A 27,042-nucleotide genomic window follows, 5' to 3' on the forward strand; every position below is an offset into this window, starting at 1 on the left:
CGGGAAATGATCAGAATGTCCAGGACATCTGATGCCAGAAGCATCAATTCTTTCATAAACATGACAGTTATCCATTGCTAGTGGAAACAGAAACTAGTGCAACCACTACAGAAATCTGTGTGGAGCTCCCTCAAAAAGTTCAACTGCTGCCTCGTGACCAGTTTTGAGCGTATACCTAAAGGACTCTATATATTACCACAGAGATATCTGTACACCTTTATTTATTAATTCCCTATTCACAACTGCAAGGAAATGGAATCAGCCTGGATATCCATGAGCAGAGGAACGGATAATGAAATGTGGCACGTTTATGTAATGGAACTATACAAAGAAAATAGAATTATGAATCATTTGCAGGGAAATAAGTAGAAACAGAAAGTATTGGATTAAGTGAGGTAACTCAGTCTCAGAAAGATAAAAACTACATGCTCTTTCATATGCAGATCCTAACTATTAATGACTGTGTATGTAAATGAGATATGGCAGTGGGTATAGACTATGAAATTTTATAGAAGACCATGAGGGCACAGGGGTATTGAGAGGGGAGGAAAGGAGAGGGAAGATCCTCTGTCGTCTGAAGATGGGAGGGAGCTCCTGGAGTGGGAGGGCACAAGGAGGACAGGAAGATGGGCAAGAAAGAATAAAAGTGAAGAGAAACAATAAAAACAAATGTCGATTAGAAAATGCCCTAATAAAACTAATTTTTGGTATGCTGATCTAAATTATATATAAATCTAAATTATATATAAATATATTATAGATATTACATTTATACCTTATATAAATATAATGTGTATATTACATATGCTTATATAAGATATATAAAAATTTATATATTTATCTCCAAAACACAGACATTTCCATCTATATAACATAGATGGAAATGTCTAAGAAACATCAAGAATTGTAGACTAATGCCTTTACTATAATTTGAAAAATACAAGCAGAGCAAATTGGCACTGATGTCACATCCATAGATATATTTTGGACGTTACCTGGTGCCTTTGGTAGAGATGTAAATGGGAGTGAGTTTAGGAAAGGGAAGAAAGATGAAAACTGGAATAAGACTATCCTAGCTGGTAGTGTGAATAATCCTCTGCTTTGCCGGGCCCTTTCCCATGCTCTGACCTTCCACATTAACTCAGGCATAGTCTGATCTCAGGCTCTCAGCGGGAAGGAACAACATGAATGGCAGAGAGCCCCTCACAACCTGAGGCATGAGAATCACCAGGCAGGGAAACCCTCAGCGCCTTCGCTTGGAAGGACTAGAGCAGGAAACCCAGGGGGGGGCCTGCAACTACAGTTCCCAGAGAGCCCGGGGTTTATTCTAAGCAGCCTTGCGGGGCAGGGCAGTTGGACAGCCAATGAGCACTCCCTCTGCAGACCTTGGCTAGGCGTGGACAGCCGTCCACCACTTCCTGGTCACAGGTCTGAGAGACCCAGTAAGCTGAGCTGCGCTGCAGAGTTCTTGGGAAGCCCGGCTTCACCCGTTTCATAGGAAGACCAGGAGGCTGAATTCTATCCAGACCTGAACGGCAAGTTCTAAAGTTGTCCAGAAAGTTTTGTGGTTCATTCTTGGAAACTCATGCTGTACATATTTCACAGAGCATGAGTGGGTATAAGGCAGTGGTTCTCAGCCTATGGGTCATCAGATATTTGCATTACAATCCATAGCAGAAGCAAAAAAGTTATGAAGTAGCATCAAAAAAATTTTATGGTTGGGGGTCACCACAACTTGAGGAGCTCTTAGAGAGTCGCAGCATTAGGACGGGTGAGAACCTCTTGCATGAGGGATGCTTGGCTCAAACTGTCCGGACACATTTTACCAGTGAGAATCTGAGTAACTCTTTTAGGGTGTTACTGCTAAAACCCTGTTTCCGAGCAGTAAAATGAGAGCTGATGCTGGTGCTTACTTAAAAGATTCCTTGCCAGGATTAAGTAGATATATTAACAGAGAACTGTTAGACTGTATTTCCCTCGGGGTAACTTTTGACCCTGGTGTCCACCAGTCCTCTGTCCCCAACAGGGAAAGTCCCAAGGGCACAGTTAACGGTGCGGGGAGCAAGCTGCTAACAACTTGTAGCTCAATCTGCAGTAGCTGAGGAAAAATATCCCAGTGGCCCTGAATGTCCAGCCTCATTATATATAGTGCATCTATGCGTGTCCAGGGGGAGGTCTAGCGTGCTGGAAAGAGCAGTGGAAAGGGCCTCCAGGAGCAAGTCAATGACAACATATCTACTTCATCTTCAGTCAGACTATGGAGCCAGCCCTGAACACAGTCCAGAATTCTTGAGCGGCCAGGAGCCTTCCAAGGCACGGAGCCACAGAGCAAGGGGCCCATGTACTCAGTTCTGGACTGCTTCTGGCTCATGGGCAGGATGGGAACCAGAACAAGCTTCCTGGGCCTCTTCTGAACTGATGTTTGCTTTTTCTAAGTCGTGCGGTGTCATCGTCCCCCATCGACCCCCCCCCACCAGTCGAAACAATGACTCCACCCCATCTCTCCTGAATTCTGCCCAATTTCTGGTGTCCTCAGTGCTTGGGATCCACATGCTTGATTGCTTACTGTCTGTGTCTGTGGCGGTCCTGGAGGCCATCAAGTTGGAAAAGTTGCTTTTTAGGTGTTTTGTGATTGCTTTGGGCAAGGAATATACTCGCCAACTTTTCGACAGCTTCAAGTGCCCTGTTTCATTATACCTAAGCACTCATACCATGCACTGCAGTAGTTTAATCAGAGGCAGTTCTGTCCCGTGAGAAGCCACTAGAGTGCCTGCTTCTTGAGGTTCCAGTCAGAAGCCACCAACTAACCTCTAAGCCTTGGAGTCTAAGGACCATCTACTTTAAGTAATCGAATATATTTCTTTGCATTGTCCGTGTTTTATGAAAGTTGTCAGCCACAGCCCCGTTGGCATGGGATCTGATGCTTCCGGCTTGCTTTCTCAATTGCTGTCTGCTCAAATAAGCTGTTTAATTTGAATGTCCCTACAGTTATCTTTTGATAGTTCCAGTTTGACCATATCGGACCAGATATTTCTAGTTCTGGTCTCCCGTGGTCTTCAGATTTCAATTTTTATTTTGTTTGTTTGTTTGGGCGTGAGTTTCATGGGTACCAGGCTGGCCGTGTACTCCCCGAACTTGAACCTCTCATCCTCCTACCTCCACTTCGTGAGTGGTGGCATCACAGGCATAGGCTTCCACACCTTGTTTCTGCGGTGCTGGGGATGCAACCGGGAGCTTTGTACATCCTGGGCAAGCACTCAACCAGCTGAGCGATACAGCTAGCCTGGATTTTTATTTTATTTTGTGCATACGGGTGTTTTCCCTGCATGCATGTTTGTGCACCATGTACATGCCTGGAACCCGCTAAGGCCAGAAGAGAGTATCAGATTCCTTAGAACTGGAATCATAGATGATTCTGAGTGGCTGAGTGGGTGCTGGGAACTGAACCTAGATCCTCTGGAAGAGCAGCCAGTGGTCATTACCCGCCTCTCCTGACCCAATATTTTACTCCTCTATTCCTTAACAGACAAAGAGGTTTGTCAGCAGGCATAGTGGCCGCCCCATTCCCAGTGGTCCTTCGCTGTGGTCCCTGCCGTGAAGAGGAAGCCCTTTCTGGGGATAGTTACAGTTACTGCTGTTGTCACCCTTGTTACATTTGAGATCATTGCACGCCTGCCCCTTCCCCTTCAAGAAGCACTCATAGTGCAGTGTTTGAGGACAGCGACTTTCCTTCAGTACTTTGGAGACTTAGTTTCATTATTTCACCTGCAAATATGCCTGTGGAACATTCTGGTGCCAGATGGAGAATTTCTTTCTTATGGAGTGCTTTCTGTCTTTGCTGCATGCTCAGGCAGTTCTCTTTCCTTTTGCATTTGAAAAAATGTAATAAAATGTGTTTCAGTATCAAGCTTTTCCAGAAGAGTGTCGCTCTTATTTATCAGGCACAACTTCGTCCACTTTCTTTCTCATCTCTGACATGCACTTGTTTCTCTTCACATACGTTTTCTGTCCCCTGTTAATTTCTCCTCCTGGGTGCTGTGGAGGGTCTTGTCTTTCCTGTCTTTTGTCTCTCTTCTAACCCTGGAACGGAGTTGTCTTTTATTAGCCTTCCCTGTAATTATCAAGCTTCTCTTGAACATGAGATGCTATGGTCTTCCAAAGGTGCATGTGTTAAATTCTTAGTCCAAAGCCTACTCTGCCACTGGGAAATGGTAGAGCCCTGTGGGCAGTTTTACAGTCAGTGTGTGAGTGTGGGGCACACCCTTGAACAGGATGCTGAGACCTCCACCTTCCTCTTTCTCTGACTTCCCTAATGCCATGAAGAGAAATGCTTGTTCTACCACATCGTACTTGTCATGAAGGATTGTCTCCTGACAGACCCAAACATAGTGAGGACAACTGGCCATTGGCTCAAAACTAGGAAACAAAATTAAAGCATCCTTTCTTTTTTTTAATTGCTTACCTCAGACATTTTGTTACAGTAGCTGAAAACTGACTAAGAGAAAATGAATTCCAGGGTTGAGGATTCATTGCTGTGACTAGACCAGTATGTTTCAGAGGCCCTTGGATTTGCCTCACAAAAGAGTTTCAGAGAGTTTGGAGATGCATCCAGAGAATGACAAGAGATCTCCAAGCAGATCTTAACCTGTGATCACTGTGGTCTTAGAAGAGCCAAATACAAATGGAAATGTGGACAGTGATGTACTCCTGGGGTTTCAGATAGAAAGGAAGAATCTACTGGGAATTGGACGAGAGGCCACCCATGTCACACCATGTCAGATGATCCCTCGAGGCTGTGTGTTAGGATGAGCTTGAAGGTGACAGGATTGTTCACTGGATGGAGGAGACTGCCAGGCAGCACAGAATTCAGGGGGTGACACAGACATTATGCTTGGTTGCAGCCAGACAGTGAGATTGGAGCTCAACAAGAACAGAATTGCAAGATTCAGAAAATTTGCAATTTGACCATAACAGGTGCATATATGAAGTTTCATGAATAAGAGGTATAGTTCTCCAGTCTCATAAAAAGAAGCCCAGTCCGATCAGATCATTGGGACAATAGGATAGATGCCTTGGGGGGCACCCCTGGAAAGAGCTAGGTCTCCACTCTCTCAGTCTCAAAGATGTAAAGGTGAAAAATTGCCTCTAATATTTTCTAGGGCAGAATCTTTTGATAAGAAAGGAATTGTGCCTCTCTGGAACCTCATGAATTTTTTAAGCTGCTGCCAATAAAAAAGTCTACCTGTGGGTCTGATGGGCACCAGTGGCAGCCCTTAGAATCTTGCAGCTGTTGCTGGTCTTTCAAATAAAATGCAAGAGTCTGGGCTAGCAAGATTGCTGATCAGATCAACTACTGCAGGGAAACGGGTCAAGGAAGTGTAAACACTGGTCATGGTACCTCAATTAGTGGAATTTCTTTAGTTTTCAAAATCCTGGGGGGTCTTGTGGTCTTTGCATATCATCAGTAGAAACCTTCGTTATACCAGAACATGCTCCTTCTGTCCTCTGATCAAAAGACAAAAAGCATAGTATTTAACATTCAGGAAAGCAATGTGCTTATCTAAAGGCTAGAGTATCTTAAGAAAACCTGATTTCCTTCCTGTGACTCAGCTCTGAATGTCATATCGACGCGTGTGATTGACGATAACGTTGGGGCTTACTCTTTGTCCTACTGGAAGTCTGCTCTCACTTTGGTGCCATTGTTCCTTATCGTTGCTCTGTCTTTTCCCCTGGAATGAGAGCGCTTAACTGGGACATTGTTTATCAACAGCATGTAACTCATTCAAGTTTGCACGGAGGCTCCCAGCTCAGCCAGCCTGGAGTCTCAGGGGAGAATTCTCACTTGGACTTTTGAGAGATACTGGACAGTTAAACTTTAGAGGTCTTGGATATGGAGTAAATAAATTTTGTGCTTTAGAGGAACATAAACCTGTGGGACTGAGGGAAGAACACTGCAGTTTGAATAAGGACTGTCCAAAAGTACATTGCTGTAGATTTTATTCTAGTTCGTGCTATGATTTGAAAGTCACAGCTTTTCAAGCCATCTTGAAGAGCGTTTGGGGAGGCTGGTCCCTTCCTGTCTCATTCTTTACTTTCCATGTTGAGCAAATTAAGCCGCGTTGTGCACAGCATGACCTTGCCACATTGCATTTTGCCACCACAGACTCAAATCCATAGGACTATGGGTAGGGAAGTCCAAACTGCTAAACAAAATGACCTCTCCCTCTTGCTTATGTCTGTGTTCATTTGGGTGAGTGCTTGTGCGCATGTGGAGACCAGAGATTGACCTCAGGGGTCTTCCTCAATCACTGTCGACCTTTGTTTTAGAGACAAGGTCTCTCGCTAAACCTGGAGTTCACTGATTTGGTTAGGCTGACTGGTCAGCAAATGCCAGGGATCCACCTACCTCCAGTCCCTACTCCACCCCACCCTGTAACTGGGGTGACAGATTCATTCCCAGTGCTATGGAATTGCACTCAGGTCCATGCTTATGTGGCAGGTATTTTACAGACTGAACCATCTCTTAGCCCCCAAACACATTATTTTATTGAATTATTTTTAACTTTTGGCTATTAGGATTCTGTACTGTTAAATGCCCATAAGGAAGTTCTTCCTATTGTCCTGTTTCTTCTTCTAATGGTTCTAGTGGTTGTCTTTCTAGGGTTGGAATTTTTTTTATATGTATGCCTTGTCTTCCTCCCCGAATAACATGGTGTATGGTGTATTTTCATGTGTTTTGTTGTATATTTGTAACTCTAATTCTATGTCTATTTATTTCTCGAATCTGCTGTGACTGGTGTGATGTCTGTTGCTAGGCTCACACTCTTCAATCTTGCCAGAGGAAGGGAAAGACAATGAATTTGACAAGAGACTTTTTCGTGGAGATTCTCTGTGTAAGTGGTTATTCTTCTCCTCTCCATCTCTATTAATCTGTCACTTTGTTTTCCTGCTCCAGTATTTCCAAATATAATCATCTCCTGCAGGAAGATCAGATGATCTCGCTGCGTCTTGGTTTTGGTGTCCGTCCTTGCTGTCCCATGGCAATTAGTCATCTGGTTGGCTGCTAGATGACTCATGACTTCTAGACCTCACAATTTAGAGTCTGTCATGGGGCTCCCAGCTCCCGTAACAACTCTGTGAATAAATGTCCCTGCGTATATCAGATGCTCACTTTACTAGTTTGCAGACTCACTCTGTTCAAAATACGTAGGGATTTTTCATAACGTGTGGTCCACATAATACTACCATTTTGTTTTTTAAGAAAAGCTGTCTTGGGGCTGGAGAAATGACTTAGCAGTTAATAGCACTTAGTGTTCTTGCAGAGAACCTGGGTTCAGTTCCCAGCACCCACATGAGGTGGCTCACGACCAGGGGATCTGATGCCCCCTTTTTGTCTCTGTAGCTGCCTGTGGGCGTGTGGTGCACATAAACTCAAGCAGGCATACACATACACACATAAGTAAAAAGATAATGTTTTTAAAAGGAAAAACCAGGTTTTATTTATATACATATATATATATATATATATATATATATATATATATATATTTGAAGTTATTTTTATTGTTTCTACAGTTTTCACAAGAAGAAGAAACATCCTAAGACATCTGAATTAAACCTGCCAACCAGCCTATATTAAGCTTACCAGCACAGGTATGCAGAGCCGGATCGCTCTTGGTGGGCTCCCTTAATGTGTTTCTTCTATCCCCTTCTGTCTTCCTGTGTTGATGATGAAGAGGAGAGGAAGGAGTCTGCTGCTGCGCAGACACGCTGCAGGTCATCATGTGGATCCAGCAGGGTTTCACTAAGGAGTTTCTTGGCAACTAGTTTATAAGTGTTTTCAGCATTTCATTTTAAATCTCGGCCTCAATAATATGGAATTAAAATATGCTTAGGCACAGGCTACCCCAAGTATGGATTGATTACAAGATGGTACTAGTATCGAGGTCCCTAGCAAATTTCATTCCAATGGAGCTTCAATCAATACTTTCCAGTTTGGCATTTTATCATAAAGGGGACTTTTGTTAGTGAAAAAGAAGATGCCTGGAGAAAGAGCGAGGTGGGAAAGAGGGGAGTAGACAGGGATAGAGACAATGAAAACCTTAAATATAAATATAGAACTTAAAGAGAAATATAATTTCCTAATAGAAAGCATGCTGGCTAACGACTTTTCCCCATTTGGTTCAATCTTCCTCTCTCTTCCTAACAGAATTAGTGCAGATTCTGGGATGGGAGCCAGGAGGAGTTTAGGATGTTCTGATAAACACCACTTGTTCTTCCTAGGACTGAATAATACATTTTAGAAGTTGTCTAAATGCCAAAGAAGGGTGACGGTATAACAGAGCTAATGATTTAGGAGAAGTGTTGCCGACATCACTACCAGAGAAAGTGCAAACCCTGACAATATGGGCAGGATAGCTGTGCAACAAAGAAAAACGCTGGAGGGAAGTGAAAGAGAAATATTTCGGTTGTCACCATGGATCTGAGGGCCAGGCCCTGTGTACTGTGTCATTTCAGAAAGCACTACGTTGTAAAGGGGTTCATGTCAGGGTCTATGTTCTTCTATCACAGTCAGTCTCAGTAAATCAAGGCTCTTGGGTAGCAGGTTACCAAAGACTTTCTAAATAGATTGAGTAAAGTGATTTTGTGAAGTGGAGAATTCGTATTACCTATCAGCTAATGGTATTAGCACGAATTTCTTCACTTTTCCGCTGCATATTCTTTGTTAGTGTTGCTTTTTTTCCATTATTTTAATAGATTTGCCTCCGCTGCAGACCAGAAGTCTCTCAACAACATCTCACTGATACATTTGAACAACACACACGTCACGACTCAAACATCGGTTCTGGAGTGTCATGTTTTGAATGGGTACAACTGAGTGCATTTGGTCACTGCTAGTGGTTTATATAGACAACCCATTATCCATAGGTTAGCCAGAAAACTGAACTTGACCTCAGCAAATGTTGTCATGGTGTGACAGTCCTCTAAGCCTTCTGTCCTTAATGCTCTTCATCTCATTTTAGCAAAACTCAGTGTCTCCATTAGCCATAATGGAGCAGTGGGAGTTCATCTCAGTCCACTCTTCCCACCCCCCTGCCCCAGTCATCCTGACTTTCTAGAACATTTATCGAAGACTTTCTATTCCTTCTGCTGGGAACCACCTTCTTCACACATATCCACGGGGCTCAGTGTCTAGCATCCTTCAAGTATGAGTGAGGCTTGCTTCACCCACATTATTTCACAGCAGAACTCCTGTGCCGCTTTCCTTGGTTTAGCTATCCTGTGAACAGTTACCACACTGCTTTTTAAAAATAAATTCACTTGGTTCACTTTATGTATTATTTTAATGCCCACTAAAATGCAAAATTTTGGAGGACAAGGAAATGCTAGATCAATAGTGGGTATCTGGAGGATATTCATTAAACCATTTGTTGAATGAAGGGATGAATTGGGCAATCGCTGTAAATCTTTGAGTAAGTAGCTTAGGTGGTGGAGTGGGCCACTCAGCATGGCCATTATGTTCTCTGTTGCATAATTCTCCCATTTTCATGAATGTCTTAGTTAGTGTATTTATCGCCATGAAAAGACACCATGACCATGGCAACTGTAAGGTGATAGCTTAGAGTTTCAGAGAATCGATCAGTCCATTACAATCATGGCAGAGAGCATGGCAGTGTGCAGGCAGGTGTGGTACTGGTTACATCTTGACCAGAAGGCAGCAGGAAGTTGACTGACTGTCACCCTGAGAGAAACTTGAAAAAAGAGACCTCAGTGCTCACCTCCACAGTGACACACTTCCTCCAACAGGGCCACATCTCTTGATAGTGCCACTTTCTTTCAAACCATCACAATGAATAACTGTTTAGAAGTTTATTTTACAGGATGCCAATGGCAATGTCTACCATTTACTATCAAGAAGACCACATCTAAGCTGTTAGTTTTTTGACTGATCTTTTAATCTGACTTTCTAACATCAAAATCTTGAAAATACAAGAAACAACAAAAATTTCCCTCCAGGGTCACTGAGAATATTTAATGAACTGTAGGAAAAAGCAAGTCATGCAGTAGATGCAATATGATTGTCAATGAGATATTTTCAGGCATTGTTCATATATACATGTTAACAGTCCATTCTAGCTACAGTTAGCCAACTTCAGGACATCCACGGGAACTGTTGTAATGTTTGTTTGGTTTCATGTTGTTTGCCTTAGGGGACCATGGACATCGAAGCGTATTTTGAAAGGATTGGTTATAAGAACTCAGCGAATAAATTGGACTTGGACACATTAACTGAAGTTCTTCAGCACCAGATGCGAACAGTTCCTTTTGAGAATCTTAACATGCATAGTGGCGAAGCCATGGATCTGGGTTTAGAGACCGTTTTTGACCACATAGTGAGGAAGAAGAGGGGTGGGTGGTGTCTCCAGGTTAATCATCTCCTGTACTGGGCTCTGACCAAAATGGGCTTTGAAACCACGATGCTGGGAGGATACGTTTACATAGATCCAGTCAGTAAATACAGCAGGGAAATGATTCACCTTCTAGTACAGGTGACCATCGGTGACAGAAACTACGTTGTTGATGCAGCCTTTGGAGGCTCCCTCCAGATGTGGGAGCCTCTGGAATTAGCATCAGGGAAGGATCAGCCTCAGGCGCCTGCCATCTTCCGCTTGACAGAAGAGAACGGAACCTGGTACTTGGACCAAATCAGAAGAGAGCAGTACGTTCCAAACCAAGAATTTGTTAACTCTGATCTCCTTGAGAAGGCCAAATATCGAAAAATCTATTCTTTTACTCTCAAACCCCGCACTATTGAGGATTTCGAACATTCGAATACCTACCTTCAGACATCATCATCATCTGTATTTGTAAATACCTCGTTTTGCTCATTGCAGACCACAGAAGGCGTGTGCTGTTTAATAGGCTCCACCATTGCGAGTAGGAAATTCAGTTATAAGGACAATGTAGATCTGGTCGAGATTAGGAACGTGAAGGAGGAGGAAATAGAAGACATACTGAAAACTGCATTTGGCATTTCTTTGGAGAGAAAGTTTGTGCCTAAAAGTGGTGACCTATCTTTTACTATTTAGGATGAGAAGCAAAACTGTTTTTCATTATTATTTCATGCTCTTAAACATTTGAAACATATGCAAATGTATTCATAACAGGCCTTAAAGAATCATCACCCAGCTCAATATTGATCAACTAATGCCTTGTTGTGCCTTCTATTTCCTACATTTTATAGAAAAGAAATCCTAGCTGTCCTATCATTTCACCAAGAAAAATACCATCAGTTATAATTAAATAAAAATTTTAATGGATATAACCACAATCCTTTTCAAGATTAGTCATACAAAAAATTTCTTAATGAAGATGTGGTTATCTCGGGAGCCATATTCATTTGTAATAGAAAAGCTTCAAACATTGTTATTGTTGAACTCACATAAAACTTATATTAGTAGTTGACTATGAATTAACAGAGAACTGTAGGCATTAAATTCAGCCAGAATAAATCTGATGTCCCAGGTTTACAAGAAACGTCTTCACAACTTAGGATCAGAATAAAGCGAACAAGAATGAGCCATCATTTCAGTTCCAGGAAACCTCCTAGACCTCAGGACAAAATTCAGACCAGTGCATGGGTCTCTATGTGTAGATGCCAACACAATGACATGGCTTAAAATTTCTTCCAGGGTTAATTTTGCAGACACAGTTCTGTTTGTATTTGATTTTTTTTTAAAGCTATGGGAACACTGATCATTTGGAATAGGTGATTTATACCTTCTGTAAAATTCTTTATAGCTCATAAAATATATGTTATCTGGGGAACATTGTTTATGAAATATTAATTATTAAATACATTAAAATAGTATTGGCTCATAGAATATGAGTCAAAGGTTTGTTGGAGGTATTGGGATGTGACAAGGGTTGGTGTCATCTGTAACACGTGTTCCTGTCATCCTAGTTCAATATCCCTGCTATATTCTTTATTCCATTCTACAGTTTAGCTTAAGAGGAAACAAGCAAGCAAACACGCTTCTTTTTTTTTTTTTTTTTTCCGAGACAGGGTTTCTCTGTGTAGCTTTGCGCCTTTCCTGGAACTCACTCTGTAGCCCAGGCTGGCCTCGAACTCACAGAGATCCGCCTGGCTCTGCCTCCCGAGTGCTGGGATTAAAGGCGTGCGCCACCACCGCCCGGCGCAAACACGCTTCTTAGTGGATCTCTGAGCACAGTACTGGGTAAACTTGTGGATCTGATTCAAGAAATAAAACTGAGTTTGAGATATACATATTCCATACTGGACATAAAGACCACCACTGTAGGGGTAGGGAGGTAGTTCCCAGCACTAGACTACTGGTCCAGTACACTGGAAGCCCAGAATTGTTTACAGCACTACCACACACAAAGTATTTTGTCCTTGGTAAATAAGTAATGTTGGTAATTACTTCCAAGTCTTTCCCTCCTTCTTTACTTCACTCCTGTTAAAATCCTGCTCACATTGTGAGCTGCCTACTGCATGCTTCATGAGAACAGATGCCAGAGATGTAAGTGTATGGCTTGTGCCCCAGAATCTGAATCTCAAAATTCTCTTCATGTTTTCTGACTGGATTCTCTAAGACTGTCGTGTTAGAGTCTAGTCACTCTTCAGGCCACGATACTTGCAGCAGCCTTCACTCCATAGCCACAGATACTGATTGACAGGTGCCTTAGCATCTGAGTCCCTAGCTAACAGGAAGTTCCGATGGAGTGCACAGCAAGGGAAGCACTGGCTTTGGTGCTGTTGGTTCTTACATACTCCTCCCCACTCCCTTCCTAGACTCCTGCCTGGGAATCAGAGATCCTGGCTGCAGGCTCTTGCTGTGAACTTACCCTAACCTCAAAAGGGATAAGAAAGGCTCCTTCCTCTACCACATGGGCTCTTGTTCTCTTCAGAGACCCCACCATGCTGTCTGTCTCTGGAGCTGAGGCCCAAACTCTCCTTGGATCCCCTGCCCTACTGTTGACCCTTGGTCTATGTGCCCATGCTGTTAATAACTCTTCAATAAACCCATTATTCCCCAGTAATCCAGCCCAGAGTGCTCCTGAGTACCCTCCTCCATGCAGACTCCAATGCCAGGGCTCTGGTTGACACTGGATAGTCCAGTATTCTTCAGCCTTCAACCAGTCATATCATATCAAGGTTAACAGAAAAGCAAGGGCTGGGATATCAACAAAAATAGAGGTTACACTGGCACAGGGGTGGTTTTTGTTTTGTTTTGTTTGTTTTGCTTTGTTTTGTATTTAGGGCAATGGTCCTATGTAGTCAAGCTGGCCTTGAACTTGTTGTGTAACTCAGGACGGCCTTGAGTTCTTGATTCTCCTACCTTCACTTCCCAAGGGCTAGGATCACAGGCATCGGCCACAGCGTAGCTGTTTTCCTGTTGTTTTTGTCTTGGTTGTTCGTTTTTTGCAATATTGTAGTTGAAAAGTGCTAGTGGAGGTATAAAAATACACAAGCAGCTTGCCAACAGCTGGTCGTTATCAACAAAGGAAGCAAAATCCCTCAGAACCACACTGAGAGGTATCACTGTGCATGCCTCAGTGACCCAGCTGGACAGACAGAAAGTGGGGATACGGATTCTATAACTCACCCCACTTCCCCGAGGCCCTCCCTCAGAAGCTCAAATTTAAGAATCTTTCTGACTACCCAGAATATAAGAATAGTGTGTGCCAAAGGGGCAACACAAAGGACTGATTCTGTCACGAAGAGTCTTTAGTAGTGTACAGGGAAAGAGCTAAGAAGCCCCAAGCATTATCTGCCAGTATCATGAATATAAATCAAAAACAGAAGAAATGCAAACATATGACATGTGTCTTGTTTACAGCACATGTACAGACACACGTCATACACATTCCACAGTGTCTTTGGGATAGAAACAGAAGGGCCTGAAGATGAGAGGTGAAAGAAAGAAAGGGAAAACATAGATTGATAGAAGGTGATTCATGAACTCAGACTGTGAATGAGACGTCTCTTCCTCCTCTACGTCCTGGATCTGCTTTGCCTGAGCCCTTTTCAAGCTTTGAGCTTCCACAGGCTCTGAGAGCGCAAAAACTGAAATACCAAGGCCCTTCACAAGATACCTTGGTCCTTTTCAAAGAAAGTACTTGAGAAAAAGTTCGTAGGGGCAAGTGGCCCGGCCCTACAACTACATTTCCCAGAGATCCTTGGGTTGGTTTTAACCAGGCATAGGGGGCGGATCAACTTGGACAGCCAATGAAAGCATTTGGAGTCGATCTCAGCCTGCTTCCTGGTCTTGCTGGCCGTGGTCCTAGGAGCTGGGTAAGTGGGGCCTCCCGGATAGACTTGGAACTCGGGGTTTCCTCCTCCCCTAAGAGGAAGACCAGGAGATAACAGCATAACTGGACCGTGAATTTCCAGTCCTAATATTGCTGAGAAAGTTTGGGTGGCACATACTTGGAACCCATGCTATAAATACTTTGTAGTACACAGGGGATTCTAACAAACGTTTGCAAGTGGGTGACAGCCACAGCACGTTCTATTAGAGAGACTTCGAGAGTCATTGAGCTCCTTTAATACTGTTTCCTTATCGGTCACGAACACACTAGTAATGGTGCTTACTTAACAGGTGTGTGAGAATTAAAGAGGTGTATTAGCATCTTAGGAAATCTTTAATTGAATCCCCCGTTGGTTACTTTCAACCGTGCTGATCCCTGCACGTCTAGAGGAATTCATGGAGGGACTTTTGTCATTCTTGAAGAAGGGTTCGTCTGGAGGGTCTTTAGGAGCTGTCGATAACACCAGACATCAACTACTTCCTGTGAACCCACACTGAGACATTACCCCTGAACCCAGACTGTTAGATTACACAGCAGCGAGGAACCAGCTTATGCAAGAGTCTCAGGAGCTGACGGCTGGTGGGCCCTCTTGCTCTGAACTCTGTTCTGTCCTGTGGCCACGATGTCAACTACATTGCTTGGCTCGTTTCTGATAACAGTTCTTCCCTTTCTCAAGCCCCTCCTTTGACTGCCTCAGACTCAAGGCAACTGACTCCACCCTGTCTTTCAAAAAGAGAAAAAATAAGATAAAAAAAAATGCAACTTTTTTTTTTATTAGCTACCTGCCAAAGACTATGTGGCCATGCCATTTTTCTGTGGCCCTATTTCTCTTTTCTTTTGTTTTTGTTTTTCTGGTAGGATCCCCTGCCCTTGCCTGGCTGCTGGGGGCCTTTACTGGAAGCCTGGAGATTTCCTATAACCTAAGGGCAGCTAGTTACTGGTCTTTGCATATGGCCAGGCAAACAAGTCTAGTCTCTTTCATCCAGTTAATCAAAGAGTTTGGGGTTTGTGGTCAATATATTGTGCACCCCAATAAGCTTATCTGGGGATCAGAGAACAGAACACCTGATAGATAGACATAGAGGCCAGAAAATGGTGGCACACACACCTTGAATCCCAGCATTCTGGAGGCAGAGGTCCATCCGGTTCTCTGTGAGTTCCAAGCCACACTGGAAACAACCAGGCATGGTGACTCACGCCTTTAATCCCAGGAAGTGATGGCAGGAAGCAAAAAGGTATATAAGGCGTGAAAACCAGGAACTAGCCTAGTTAAGCTTTTAGGCTTTTGAGCAGCAGTTCAGCTGAGATCCATGTGGATGAGGACACAGAGGCTTCCAGTCTGCGGAAACGAGATCAGCTGAGGAACTGGCGAGGTGAGGAAGCTGTGGCTTGTTTTGCTTCTCTGTTCTTCCAGTATTCACCCCAATACCTGGTTTCTGGTTTGATTTTATTAATAAGACCTTTTAAGATTTGTGCTACAGGGGTTGTTGGATGCTGTGGGCTTCAGAGCAGAAATAAGAGAAAAGTAAAGGAATGAGGGTGGGGGAGGTACACGTACAAAATTACAAGCAATTCAATAGTTCTCATTATAACTCTTCACTGAGTATTGCCAATAATCCACGCAATGAGTATAGTGGCCCCTCAATAGTATATCCTGCTTCTAGCCTGACAGTATGTCACCCACATATCAGAGGCATTCTTCTTCGAGATTCATCTCTAGCTTTTCGATGTTGGCCTGTTGCTCACAACTCCATTTGGGAAAAGAATAAAAAGCTCTCTTACTAAAACAATTGAAAATCACTCTTTTACATGAAAGATGCAGAGGTTCTAAAGACCAGGAGTTAAGCAACAAGAGTTCTGTTTACCAACCTGTTCTCTGGGGTGGTGGGGTGGGGGAGTATCTAAAAAGGACAACTTGTGATTGGTATGCAATACAGTACAAAGGCCAGCAGTGGGTACAACCATCGCATGTTGATCATTAGACCAAATAAATATGCCTGTGATCTGCAGAAAGACCCCTGTGGCACTGAAGACCCCTCTAGAAGTCCCTCCCTTTGTGTATTTTGACCTTCTTATACACAGTGCTATGGACTTGAACACACTTGAAGATGGCCAAATGCAAATTCCCCCAAACCAGATGCTGGGGCAAAGTTACATGTACGAGTGAACTAGGGAAGTGCTGGGAAATGCTGTTTTGCCTGTATAGATTATCACTCTCAAGTTTGTCCCCACAAGAGCAAGGAAGGTGTACTTTTAAGACCTTGTGCCAAGGAGTCCTTGGTCCAGAACTGTGCTGGGATTTACAGCTTGGCATTTACAGCCTTTAGCAAAAGAAGCAAGGAAGCCCCAGAAGCTGCTAGGGTATCCCCAAATAAAATATGGGGTGGAGGGCCTTTTATATATAGGCATACAAGCTATGCCACAGATATAGAAATGGTAAAAAGAATCTACAGGTCTGAGTGAATTACTAACAGGATCCTCACAAGCTCACCTTGGTCTTAAATCTTCTCCAAGTTCCTGTGCCCCCTCTGAGTGCACAAGCATGCCATGTTCTTTATTCTTCAGTGCACATGGTGGGAAGAAGTATGTGTAAGGGGCTTATATAAATCGTGGTATATATTTTAAACTTTATTTTGTTTTTTATTATCATTATGATCATCTATCTTTCAGCAAGTGCCCCTACCCACAGAGCCATCTCACCAGCCCCATACCTTCTTAAGTATACTTTTGTCATTTTAGGTAAGGAGTGCAGTCCAACTCTTCTTGGGCTTTGCCCCTCCTTATTTTATCGCATGCATTTCTGCCTCATATGTCAATAAATGATCTAGGTTAAGGGTTCATTTCTTCTTCAGGTTTGGATACAGATTGTCCCCATGAATAGCTCAGATGTCGAAGGCCAATCCCCAGTGGCTGGTGCCATTTGGCAATGATTTGGTTATGAGGGTGCTCACCTCACCAATGGACTGAGTTCATAGCTGCATGGGCTCTTAGGAAGTAGGGCCTCGTTGGAGCAAGTGCATCACTGGAGGAGTGCCGTAAGGATATATTTTGTCACTGCTTCCTTCTTCTTTGTCTCTACTTTTTGGCCACCATGAGATGAACATGTTTGCCTTGCCATGCCTGCCACCATAATACTTCTGTCTCAATACAGAGCCACAGTAATGGAGTCAGCTCACCATAGACTGGCTCATCTGAAACTGGAATCCAAAATAGAGCTTTCTTTCTTTGGTTTGTTTGCTTGACATGCATTAACATGCATTGTTGTTTAATGACAACAGAAAATAGCTAACTCTCCGTTACAGAGCCTTAATGTGGCCTTTGGACTTGATGACTCCAATGTGTGTGGTTTTTAAGATAAACAATAAGTGAAAGCTGGAGACTTTGCCTATCAGAAGCTGCTAACCCATCTCTGAGGACTTTCTACCTTAGCTCATCAAACACAGTCTTTGTTCTTTGCTTGTTAATCATGACAACAGAAAATAGCTAACTGTCCATTGTTGTGAGATGTCTTTCTGTATGCTGTGAATATCTGTTGCTCTGATTGGTTGATAAATAAAGGGGGCTTGGCCTATGGCAAGACAGCTTAGAGGCAGGTGGGAAATCGAGGAGAGAGACAGGAAGAAGAAAGGCAGAGGCGGAGGAGACGCCATTCCACCATTCATGGAGCGGCATGTAATGGCACACAGGTAAAGCCACAGAACACGTGGTGACATATAGATTAATAGAAATCAGCTGAGTTTAGTTATAAGAGCTAGCTAGCAAGAAAATTAAGCCATCGGCCATAGCCATGCAATTCATAATTGATGTAAGCCTCTGTGTATTTACTTGGATCTGAGTGGCTGCAGGACTGGGCGGGACACAGGAAAACATCCAGCTACAGTCCATTACAGAGCCTTAATGTGGCCTTTGGACTGGGTGACTCCAGTGTTTGTGGTTCACAAGATAAACAAGAAATGAAAGATGGAGACTTTGCTACCAGAAGCTGCCAACCCATCTCTGAAGACTTTCTACATTGGCTCATCAAACACAGCCATTGTTCTTGTCAGGGAGAGTATTGGAAAAATTTTCACCAGCCACAGCCTCACGGGAACACTGAACTAGTTGAGGTCTGTGCTGTCCAACCCATAAATTGTCAGTTCACGTTAGCGATTGTGAAATCAGATGTCCCTGTGTTGACTTTGTAATGGTCCATCAGGTCTTCCCAGTTCTGGCCAATTCTACAGCTAGCTTTATGGTTTACTTATGTCCATCTATTTCTCTATAAGACAAAATGGCTTGACTGGGAGCCATAATGTGTGGCCCTTTTTTACTCTTCCCTGTGTGAAAAGGCGCCAGTGCTTGTACATCCCAGCATGCTGCCCTCTCAGTTTCTTGCTTCTCCCTTTCATCTACCCCTCCACTGGCTGGTAAAGAGGAAGCACTTCACCAGGATGGCCCACAGTTGTTTCTCAAGTTCTTCCACGTTTCACTAGGCAGTGTCTTCACATGCCTAGTGACTTCCTAATTCAGTGGGATGCTAACAGAATAACAAGCAGCTAGTGTGTCCCTTCAGTACTTTGTAAACAGATGCCATTATTTTACCTTTGCATGTTTCTGTGAAACCTCTGTTGCCAGGCTGATATCTTCCTGGTGAAGAAATAGTTATCTCTCTACCAGATGCTTGAGTAGTTCTTTATAATTTTTAGATTTCAACAATTTAAATAGACACAGTCACATGTCATGCACATAGAATTCAATTTTTCCTGGAATATTATCTCACTTGCTTTCTGATATGATTTCTGCAGAATTTTCTTATGCACACATCTTATATCATAAATTTTTTTCTATTCTAATTTGTGTACTTTCCATTTCAGAAACTGTGGTTGCTTTTTATATCTGTCAGCATTTAATTGGCTTTGACATGGCTTTGTCTTTCCATTAGCCTTGACTTACCATCAAGTGATCTTTCTACATACCTAATGTGTTATTGTATTCTGTCTATAGAGTACTGTTCGTCATAATTAATGTAATATCTTGCTTTATGTCCTTAGTTTCTAAGTTTGAAATCTTTCTTTGCATAAACCACATTGTTCAGTCACTGTATCTGTCACCTCTTTGAAGAACTTCTAGAAAGTTTCTTTTTCTATTGGTTCTTTTTGACATGCATGTCATATCTCATCTCCTAGTACCAGTGTCTTGGTATATTTTCATTTGTGTTTCACTTTCTTTAATCATGCATGTGTAACATTGACAATTTCTTCCTTGAATCTAGTTTGACTGGTGAAGTGTCCATCTAGCACCGGGCTTGGACTTAATCATTTGGAAGGGGTAAGAGAATCGAATATGACAGGAGATTCTTTGGTGGCATGTCTTCTACACAGAAGTTGTCCCTCTCCTTCTCCCATGGCATCCACTATCACTGCCTGGGGAACCAGTCCCCAGCAGCACAGGGCTCAAAGGGAAATCCACAGAGTTGGCACATGCTAGCCTTTTATCTGAGGGGGTTAGGGAAAAAGACACTCACACAGTCTCTTGATGGTTTCCTTCTTTATTCTCAGTCCTTCCCTGTTCTTCCTGTGCTCTTTCTACTGTATATTTTCTCTCTACAGTTTATATACCCCAACGAAGTTTTTCAAACAATATAGGAATTACAATGTGGTTATATACTGATTTTTTTCAAGTGAATGATTACAATGATTACAAAACAAACAGAAAAAAAAACAGCATGTTTTCCATATCCCTTACATGATTAAACATTTTACATATTACAGGTAAAAAGCAAATTATCCCAAGAACCCACATACTTCCATACCCAAGCAACTGGTTATAGATTAACAGTGTAGGCAAGCAAGATATTCTTCTTAGCCAGGTTTTTTACTGGCAAGCTTCAGCTTTGCAGTTTCAAAGAAAGAGCCAATTACTTTATTACTTATCATGAAAGGTAATCTTATAAGGAATCTTAAAGGAATCATTTTTAAAAAACCTCATAGGTCTTAACTGTGTGACATTTCCTTGTATTTATTTTTATTCATCAAAACTCTGTATAAACCAACATTATTATTATCAATTAGACAGGACAGCTTAGGAAGGAATCGTCTTCATAATAATCTACCGGTAAAACTGCCCAGTAGAGCTGGATGCTTCCATGAGAAAAACAACTATGTTACAGGCATTGGGGATCTCCCCTCACCATTCACACCATGCCAGATACCAGAAAATGACAGCAGCAGCAAACTAGTAAAGGCACAACAGAAGCAAAAGACATTCTGGGATCTGTGGTCTGGGGGCCTTGCCTAACCGAGATTCACACATCAGGGAGTTTCCTCCTGGTGGGCTGACACCTTGAACTTCAATTGTCACCTGCTGCTCCTCAGACACAACCACCACCAGCAATTCACATTCAGACTGCCACTTTCTCTTCCGGCCCTTAGTCCCCTGCTGTAGTTGTTACCTTAAGGAAGGCCACTGTACAAACTGCTTTCTGTGTGCTGTCTATATTTAGGTAGTAACTAGGGATGTCAAACATGGTTCATCACTCCTTGCTGTTCCTATGGCAACTAATGATGTGTATTGTTGCTTCTGGGCCCTATACTTACGAGAACATGCAGGTACTCCTGGAAGTCCCAGGCTTAGAACCCATCATGGTGCTACCATCTCTCAACATAATACTTTCCATAGGCTTCCCTGCGTAGCTCAGATGTTCACTTCTGTGCAGTCTGCTCCCTGTGTTTGTGATGTTCTGGGACTCCTCATAATTTATGTTACAAATAACTACCCTTTTTCTTTCAAGAAAAGTAGTATTATATCTAGCATTTTATATTTACTTGGGGATTGTGTACTATGATGTGTAGGGCTGAAAATTTATGGGAGCTGGTTTTCTTCATCCACCTTCCAAGTTATGAGGATCAAATTCAGGTTTTCAAGCTTGGAGTCAAGTACTCTGCTCTCTCTAAGACATCCTCCCAGCCCATGTTGTATTTCATTTTTAAACTTTCCTTTCTGAGTTTGTACCAGAAAGAAGAAACTTTCTAATACTTTTGAATTAAAGCCAACAACTGCCTTTGAACTGACACATATAAAAAAAGTACTTCCTAAGAAATCTCAAAGGATCTAACTATATTCACCAGCCTTATCTAAGTCTTGTCTATATTGATGATCAGGCTGAAGAGAGGGTCTGTCCTTACATAGAGACTCTGCTAGCCTGCGTGTGAAACTAATCATATTTTCACTCATCTCCTTTCCTACCAAGTACTCTCAAGGAACTCACAAAATTGTACCTTGAATTTTACCCAACTTCATCAGTATACAGTTGAAATATATTTAGTCACAGAATACCCAGGTATGATTTGCTTACCAGGTATAGCTAGTGTTGAGCCCCATAGCAAAAACTGACTTATTTATAATGAATCTACAGTTACTCGATCTAAATTCCAACTCAAAACTTAGTCTTCAAACAAACACAAAATGTGACTGTTGCTTATAGCAGTATTTCAGTTACTTCACTGTAATGCCTGTAATTTGTGTCCAAGTGTTTGTCCTAGTCCATCCTCTGTGTGTTATTGTTTCACCCTTCTTCCCCAGTCCTGGGGAAGCAGCAGTCAGGAGGCTAGTCATGCATAAACCACCACTGTGCTGCTCCCTTCCCCATGGAGTCAATGTAAATACCGAGTATGGAGCCAAACAGGTGCTAGGGACATCTAAATTCCATTTGTTCTCGCTGAGTGTGAGATGCTTAGCGCTTACATAAATGGTACCATGACAACTGTGTACTGTATTGCACAATTCTCTTGATCCTGTAAGCAACTGTTCAGAAGCCTATTTTAATGGATTCTGATTGGAATCTTATAGTTACTTATCCTTGTCTGGCTTTTTACTTAGTCCCTGTACTGAGTATATACAGGAAGGACTACAGAACATCCTACATTTTATTATCTTTATTTATCTGGCTTGCCATTTAACCTGTATTTCAAGGAAATGAGAAAACATTCATCCTGGGTCGCTGAGACTATTCAACACTTGTCTAAGTGTTATGAATATTGATTGTATGTCAGTTCATATAATAGGGGCAAAATAGACATAGATAGTTGTAAAAATTGTCTGTGTTTATATATTAAAAATGAATTTTATCTGTAGTTATCTCACTCCAGTAAATCCACTAGCAAAAGCAGTAATATTTGATTTGGATTGTTTTCTTTGTCTTAGGGGACCATGGACATCAAAGCATACTTTGAAAGAATTGGTTATCAGAATCCCAGGAACAAACTGGACTTACAAACATTAACTGAAATCCTTCAGCACCAGATACAAGCTATTCCCTTTGAGAACTTGAACATCCATTGTGGGGAATCCATGGAGCTGAGCTTAGAGACCATCTTTGATCAAATTGTGAGGAAGAAGAGGGGTGGGTGGTGTCTCCAGGTTAATCATCTCCTGTACTGGGCTCTGACCAAAATGGGCTTTGAAACCACGATGTTGGGAGGATATGTCTTTAACACTCCAGCTAACAAGTACAGCAGTGGTATGATTCACCTTCTAGTACAGGTGACCATCAGTGACAAGGACTACATTGTTGATGCTGGGTTTGGACGTTCCTACCAGATGTGGGAGCCTCTGGAATTAGCATCAGGGAAGGATCAACCTCAGGTGCCTGCCATTTTCCGCTTGACAGAAGAGAATGGAACCTGGTACTTGGACCAAATCAGAAGAGAGCAGTATGTTCCAAACCAAGAATTTGTTAACTCAGATCTCCTTGAGAAAAACAAATACAGAAAAATCTATTCTTTTACTCTCGAACCCCGAACTATTGATGACTTTGAGTCCATGAATACCTACCTTCAGACATCGCCAGCATCTGTGTTTACAAGCAAATCATTTTGTTCCTTGCAAACCCCAGAAGGGGTTCACTGTTTGGTGGGTTCCACCCTCACCTATAGGAGATTCAGTTATAAGGACAATGTGGATCTTGTGGAATTTAAGAGTCTGAAGGAGGAAGAAATAGAAGACATACTGAAAACTATATTTGGTGTTTCTTTAGAGAGAAAACTTGTGCCCAGGCATGGTGATAAATTTTTTACCATTTAGAATAAGCAGCAGTATAAGTTTTCAGTGTCCCTCCATGTACTTGAACTTTTTATGATAAATTTTCAAGCAGATGTATATGTAATTACATGAGCCTTTTTGCATCCATACCCTAGCTTACCAGTTACTGGTAACTAGTAATTTGTTGTATCCTCTCTACTCCTGTATTTTAAATAGCAATAATTGCATCTTGGATAAACCTCATTGGCTATGACACTGCCACTGTGCAAAGCTCTACTCCTGTATTTTAATAAAAGAAAACTAGACATTTCATTCATAAAATATCAGCACTTCTGGTTACATGGCTTTTGAATGAAACATAGCTAGAAATCAGCCATTCAAAGAGTACTTTACTGATGACATGGACATACTGGTGACCATGCTGATGTGTACAAGAAAACACCCAACATTGGCTTACTGCTAAATTCACATGGAATTTGTGCTAATAGTTGAATAAAAGAAATAGTGAGAAAAGCATTCCATTAAATTCAACCAGCATGAATCCAATATCTAATTTTTATGAGATATTATCTGTATAATTTAGGATGTGTTTGCAGCAAAGAAGAATGGGAGCTAATGTTGGTTCCAAATAACTATGTAGTCCTCAGTATCTGACTTATCCCAACACCTAGGGATATGTGGTTAGGACCAAAGAGAACCAGCCACACAGCTAATGATTTCCTTCTGTGTTGCTTTTGTATCCAGTTCTTTTTATACTATTTTTCTTACTGTGGAAACAAACACCAATGTTTAGAAATTTGAGCTTCCATATTTTAAAAATGTAAGTCTAAAATAATATAAATGATGAAATATCTATGTAAAACAATTTCAAAGAGGTATATTAAAACATGCTGACTAATGTAGTGTGAATGAAAGGTTTTGTCTGGAGGAGTTAGGACATAACTTGGTGTCTTCTCCAGGGGAGTCTTCTGTTTATTTTACTCCTCAGTCATGCTGATTAATCTTTCCTGCTGATTTGACTAGATTTGTAATCACATAGACAAATTCTAGGCATTCCTAGGAGTACTTTTAGAGGCATTTGACTGAAGAGGGAGGACCCAGCTGATGAAGGAATGTGGGTGGCACCATGCCCTTGTTTAGACCTGGGACTGAATAAAATGGGGGGAGATGAGAAAGTGAGCTGGGCGATGTTTAATGAGTTGTTCTCTGACTATGACACAGTGTGACCAGCTGCCTCGTGTTCTCACCTCTGCAGCTAACACTGAGCCCTCAAATTATGAGCTCAAGTATATCTGGGTGGTACTCGTTTGTTTGTGACAAGTCAGCCACAGATTTAGGGGTGTGTGTGTGTGTGTGTGTGTGTGTGTGTGTGTGTGTGTGAGAGAGAGAGAGAGAGAGAGAGAGAGAGAGAGAGAGAGAATTCCAAGCCTACAGCAAATACTAGATAAATAGATGGATGCCTGAATAATGTCATTAAGTCAATAATTTTGACAGTAAGGGAGCTTTTTTAAAAATATAATTCTTTATTGATTCTTTGGGATTTTCATATCGTGCACTACAATCCCACTCACCTCCTAGTCCTTCCATATGTTACCCCTGCCACACAGCACATGTCCCTCCAAAAGAACTCCCCCTCAAATTAGCTCAAAACAAAACCACCTAGCTTCTCCGTCTTTCCAACACCCCTTCATTCATCCTAGTGGCCTCAGGAGCTGCAATGTGTCACACAGTATACACTTTCATCCAATCAGTCCCAGCCAAAAAATGTCCATTGCAATGAGTCACTGGTCTGGTTCAAGGCATCTGGCACGCCATCATCACTGGACCCTCATCAAAACTCCTCTTGACCAGTAGCCCCTTCACACACTCCAGCAAGTCATAGATGGGTTAGATGTTACGGTGGGTCAACCCAAGGCCCAAGCTAAGGGTATGGGTGGTAGCTGAGTTGGTCTGTTGAGGCCACTGGGATTACCCCACTCAGACAAGGGGCAGACCCAGATCTTCTAGGCCCATGCCTATGGTGAGGGGTGGGTGCAGAGGTCCCAGGCCTGGACATGACCATGGCCCTGGGTGGCAAGCAAGAAGCCACCTCAGCCTGTTCCTCACTGCTGTCACCTCTTCAGATCTGCCTCTCTCCAAAGGAATTGGACCAATCTGTTTCTCTCTCTCTCTCTCTCTCTCTCTCTCTCTCTCTCTCTCTCTCTCTCTCTCTTTCCCATACCACACCCTACATTTGCTCACCACAAGTGTCTGACCACCCAGCAGCCACAAGGTGCCAGGCGGACCTGTGTTTTCTACTCAGTGCCTGGGGCAGGCTGCCCCATTGGCACTGGCATATTTCTTAATCACAGACAGTTCCCAGCTCTCAGGACATAACAATATATCAGGACATGCTTCTGGATATTTTTGAGACTTCTGTATTTTGAATTTTTGAAAATTGTGTGTGTGTGTGTGTGTGTGTGTGTGTGTGTGTGTGTGTGTGTGTGTGTGTATCTGTGTGTATGTGTGTTTGGAGAGTTTTTAATGGAAGTTCTTCCATCTTGCTTTAGTGTACTCCACAAATGTCCTGTCTTCTGTTTGGCATGATTTCCCTCTAGCTTGAAATCCTGTCCCACTATCACCCAGTGGCTTTATCCCTGATGGAAGATTGATAGCAGACCCAGAGACCTATGAGTATGACTACCACATCAAGCTTAGAGTGTTGGCTTTTCTATATCTCACATTTTCTGTTGTGTTTCCCAGTATTGGGGATAGAATGTAAAATCCATACTTCTGAGAGTAGTTTTCTCTCTTCGGCTATGATTATCAAGGAAATGTGATGTGAGAAGCAGTATTAGAGTAGAGGAAAATTCTTTAAGCTGGCAGGTTTCCACAGGGATACTTTATATAGTGATGGAGATACAGGGGAGTGTGCATGTCCTAGGCAGAGTGTGACAAGAGGCCTGACCTGAGTAAAAGTGGATACTGGAGTAATGCTTCTATTGATGAGGCTTTCCAGCTTCCCTTCTTTGGCTTTGTGCTGTAGATATCACTCTGTATGCTGTGAATGTGTTGCTCTGATTGGTTGATAAATAAAAGGCTGATTGGCCAGTAGCCAGGCAGGAAGTATAGGTGGGATAAGCAGACAAGGAGAATTCTGGGAAGAGGAAGGCTGAGTCAGGAGACACCAGCCTGCCATCCAGGGAACACCATGTAATGGCACACAGGTAAAGCCACAGAACATGTGGTGACATATAGATTAACAGAAATGGGCTGGGTTTAAGTGTAAGAGGTAGTCAGTAGTTAGCCTGAGCTAATGACTGAGCAGTTTTAATTACTAAAAGCCTCTGTGTGTTTACTTGGGTCTGAGTGGCTGTGGTCTGGGCGGGACACAGAAAAACCTTCAACTACATCTTTGTTTACCTCCACTGCTCTCATTGCCAGTGTCAAGTCTTTCTGGTATCTGAACAGAAGAGAATTCCACAAGTTGATTGAGATCACGCCATGGACACCACACGGAACCAATCCAAATGTGGCCCTTGGAGAACAATGAGGTTTTAGAACACTTTCAGTGAAGTTATCTGTACAGTGAGTGCCCTAATCCCTGTCCAGTTGCTTTTCCTTAAAGCTTTTCACTATGTGGGGAAAGCAAAAATGTATCAAAAGACACAGATAGATACAAAATGTAGCCATCAGGACTTGAGTGCT

At 42.4% G+C, this 27,042-nt stretch overlaps 2 protein-coding genes across 6 annotated transcripts; both read left to right on the top strand.

The window, feature by feature from the left end:
- Positions 1 to 1,434: 1,434 nt before the first annotated feature.
- LOC128119166 (arylamine N-acetyltransferase 1) lies at positions 1,435 to 11,201 on the top strand. The gene is made up of 3 exons (XM_052752390.1): positions 1,435 to 6,893; positions 7,576 to 7,653; positions 10,212 to 11,201. Exon 3 carries the CDS (start codon positions 10,218 to 10,220, stop codon positions 11,088 to 11,090), a length of 873 nt encoding a protein of 290 aa, XP_052608350.1. The 5' UTR covers positions 1,435 to 6,893; positions 7,576 to 7,653; positions 10,212 to 10,217; the 3' UTR covers positions 11,091 to 11,201.
- A 3,074-nt stretch (positions 11,202 to 14,275) lies between these two features.
- LOC128119167 (arylamine N-acetyltransferase 2) lies at positions 14,276 to 24,253 on the top strand. 5 transcript variants are annotated; one of them, XM_052752392.1, is made up of 4 exons: positions 14,327 to 15,710; positions 17,008 to 17,372; positions 19,589 to 19,644; positions 22,519 to 24,253. In XM_052752392.1, the coding sequence occupies exon 4, from the start codon at positions 22,525 to 22,527 to the stop codon at positions 23,395 to 23,397; it is 873 nt and encodes a 290-aa protein (XP_052608352.1). In that variant the 5' UTR covers positions 14,327 to 15,710; positions 17,008 to 17,372; positions 19,589 to 19,644; positions 22,519 to 22,524; the 3' UTR covers positions 23,398 to 24,253. The 5 variants fall into 5 exon arrangements, with proteins under 5 accessions (XP_052608355.1, XP_052608352.1, XP_052608354.1 ...); XM_052752394.1 differs by having other exon boundaries at positions 17,008 to 17,076; XM_052752393.1 differs by lacking the exon at positions 17,008 to 17,372.
- Positions 24,254 to 27,042: the final 2,789 nt, after the last annotated feature.

The sequence above is a fragment of the Peromyscus californicus genome, unplaced genomic scaffold (assembly GCF_007827085.1).
Source record: "Peromyscus californicus insignis strain IS unplaced genomic scaffold, ASM782708v3 Scaffold_23__1_contigs__length_62951481, whole genome shotgun sequence".
Taxonomy (NCBI): Eukaryota; Metazoa; Chordata; class Mammalia; order Rodentia; family Cricetidae; genus Peromyscus; species Peromyscus californicus.

Coding starts and splice junctions, on each gene's coding strand:
- LOC128119166 (XM_052752390.1), top strand. CDS start 10,218: ATGGACATCGAAGCGTATTTTGAAAGGATTGGTTATAAGAACTCAGCG.
- LOC128119167 (XM_052752395.1), top strand. CDS start 22,525: ATGGACATCAAAGCATACTTTGAAAGAATTGGTTATCAGAATCCCAGG.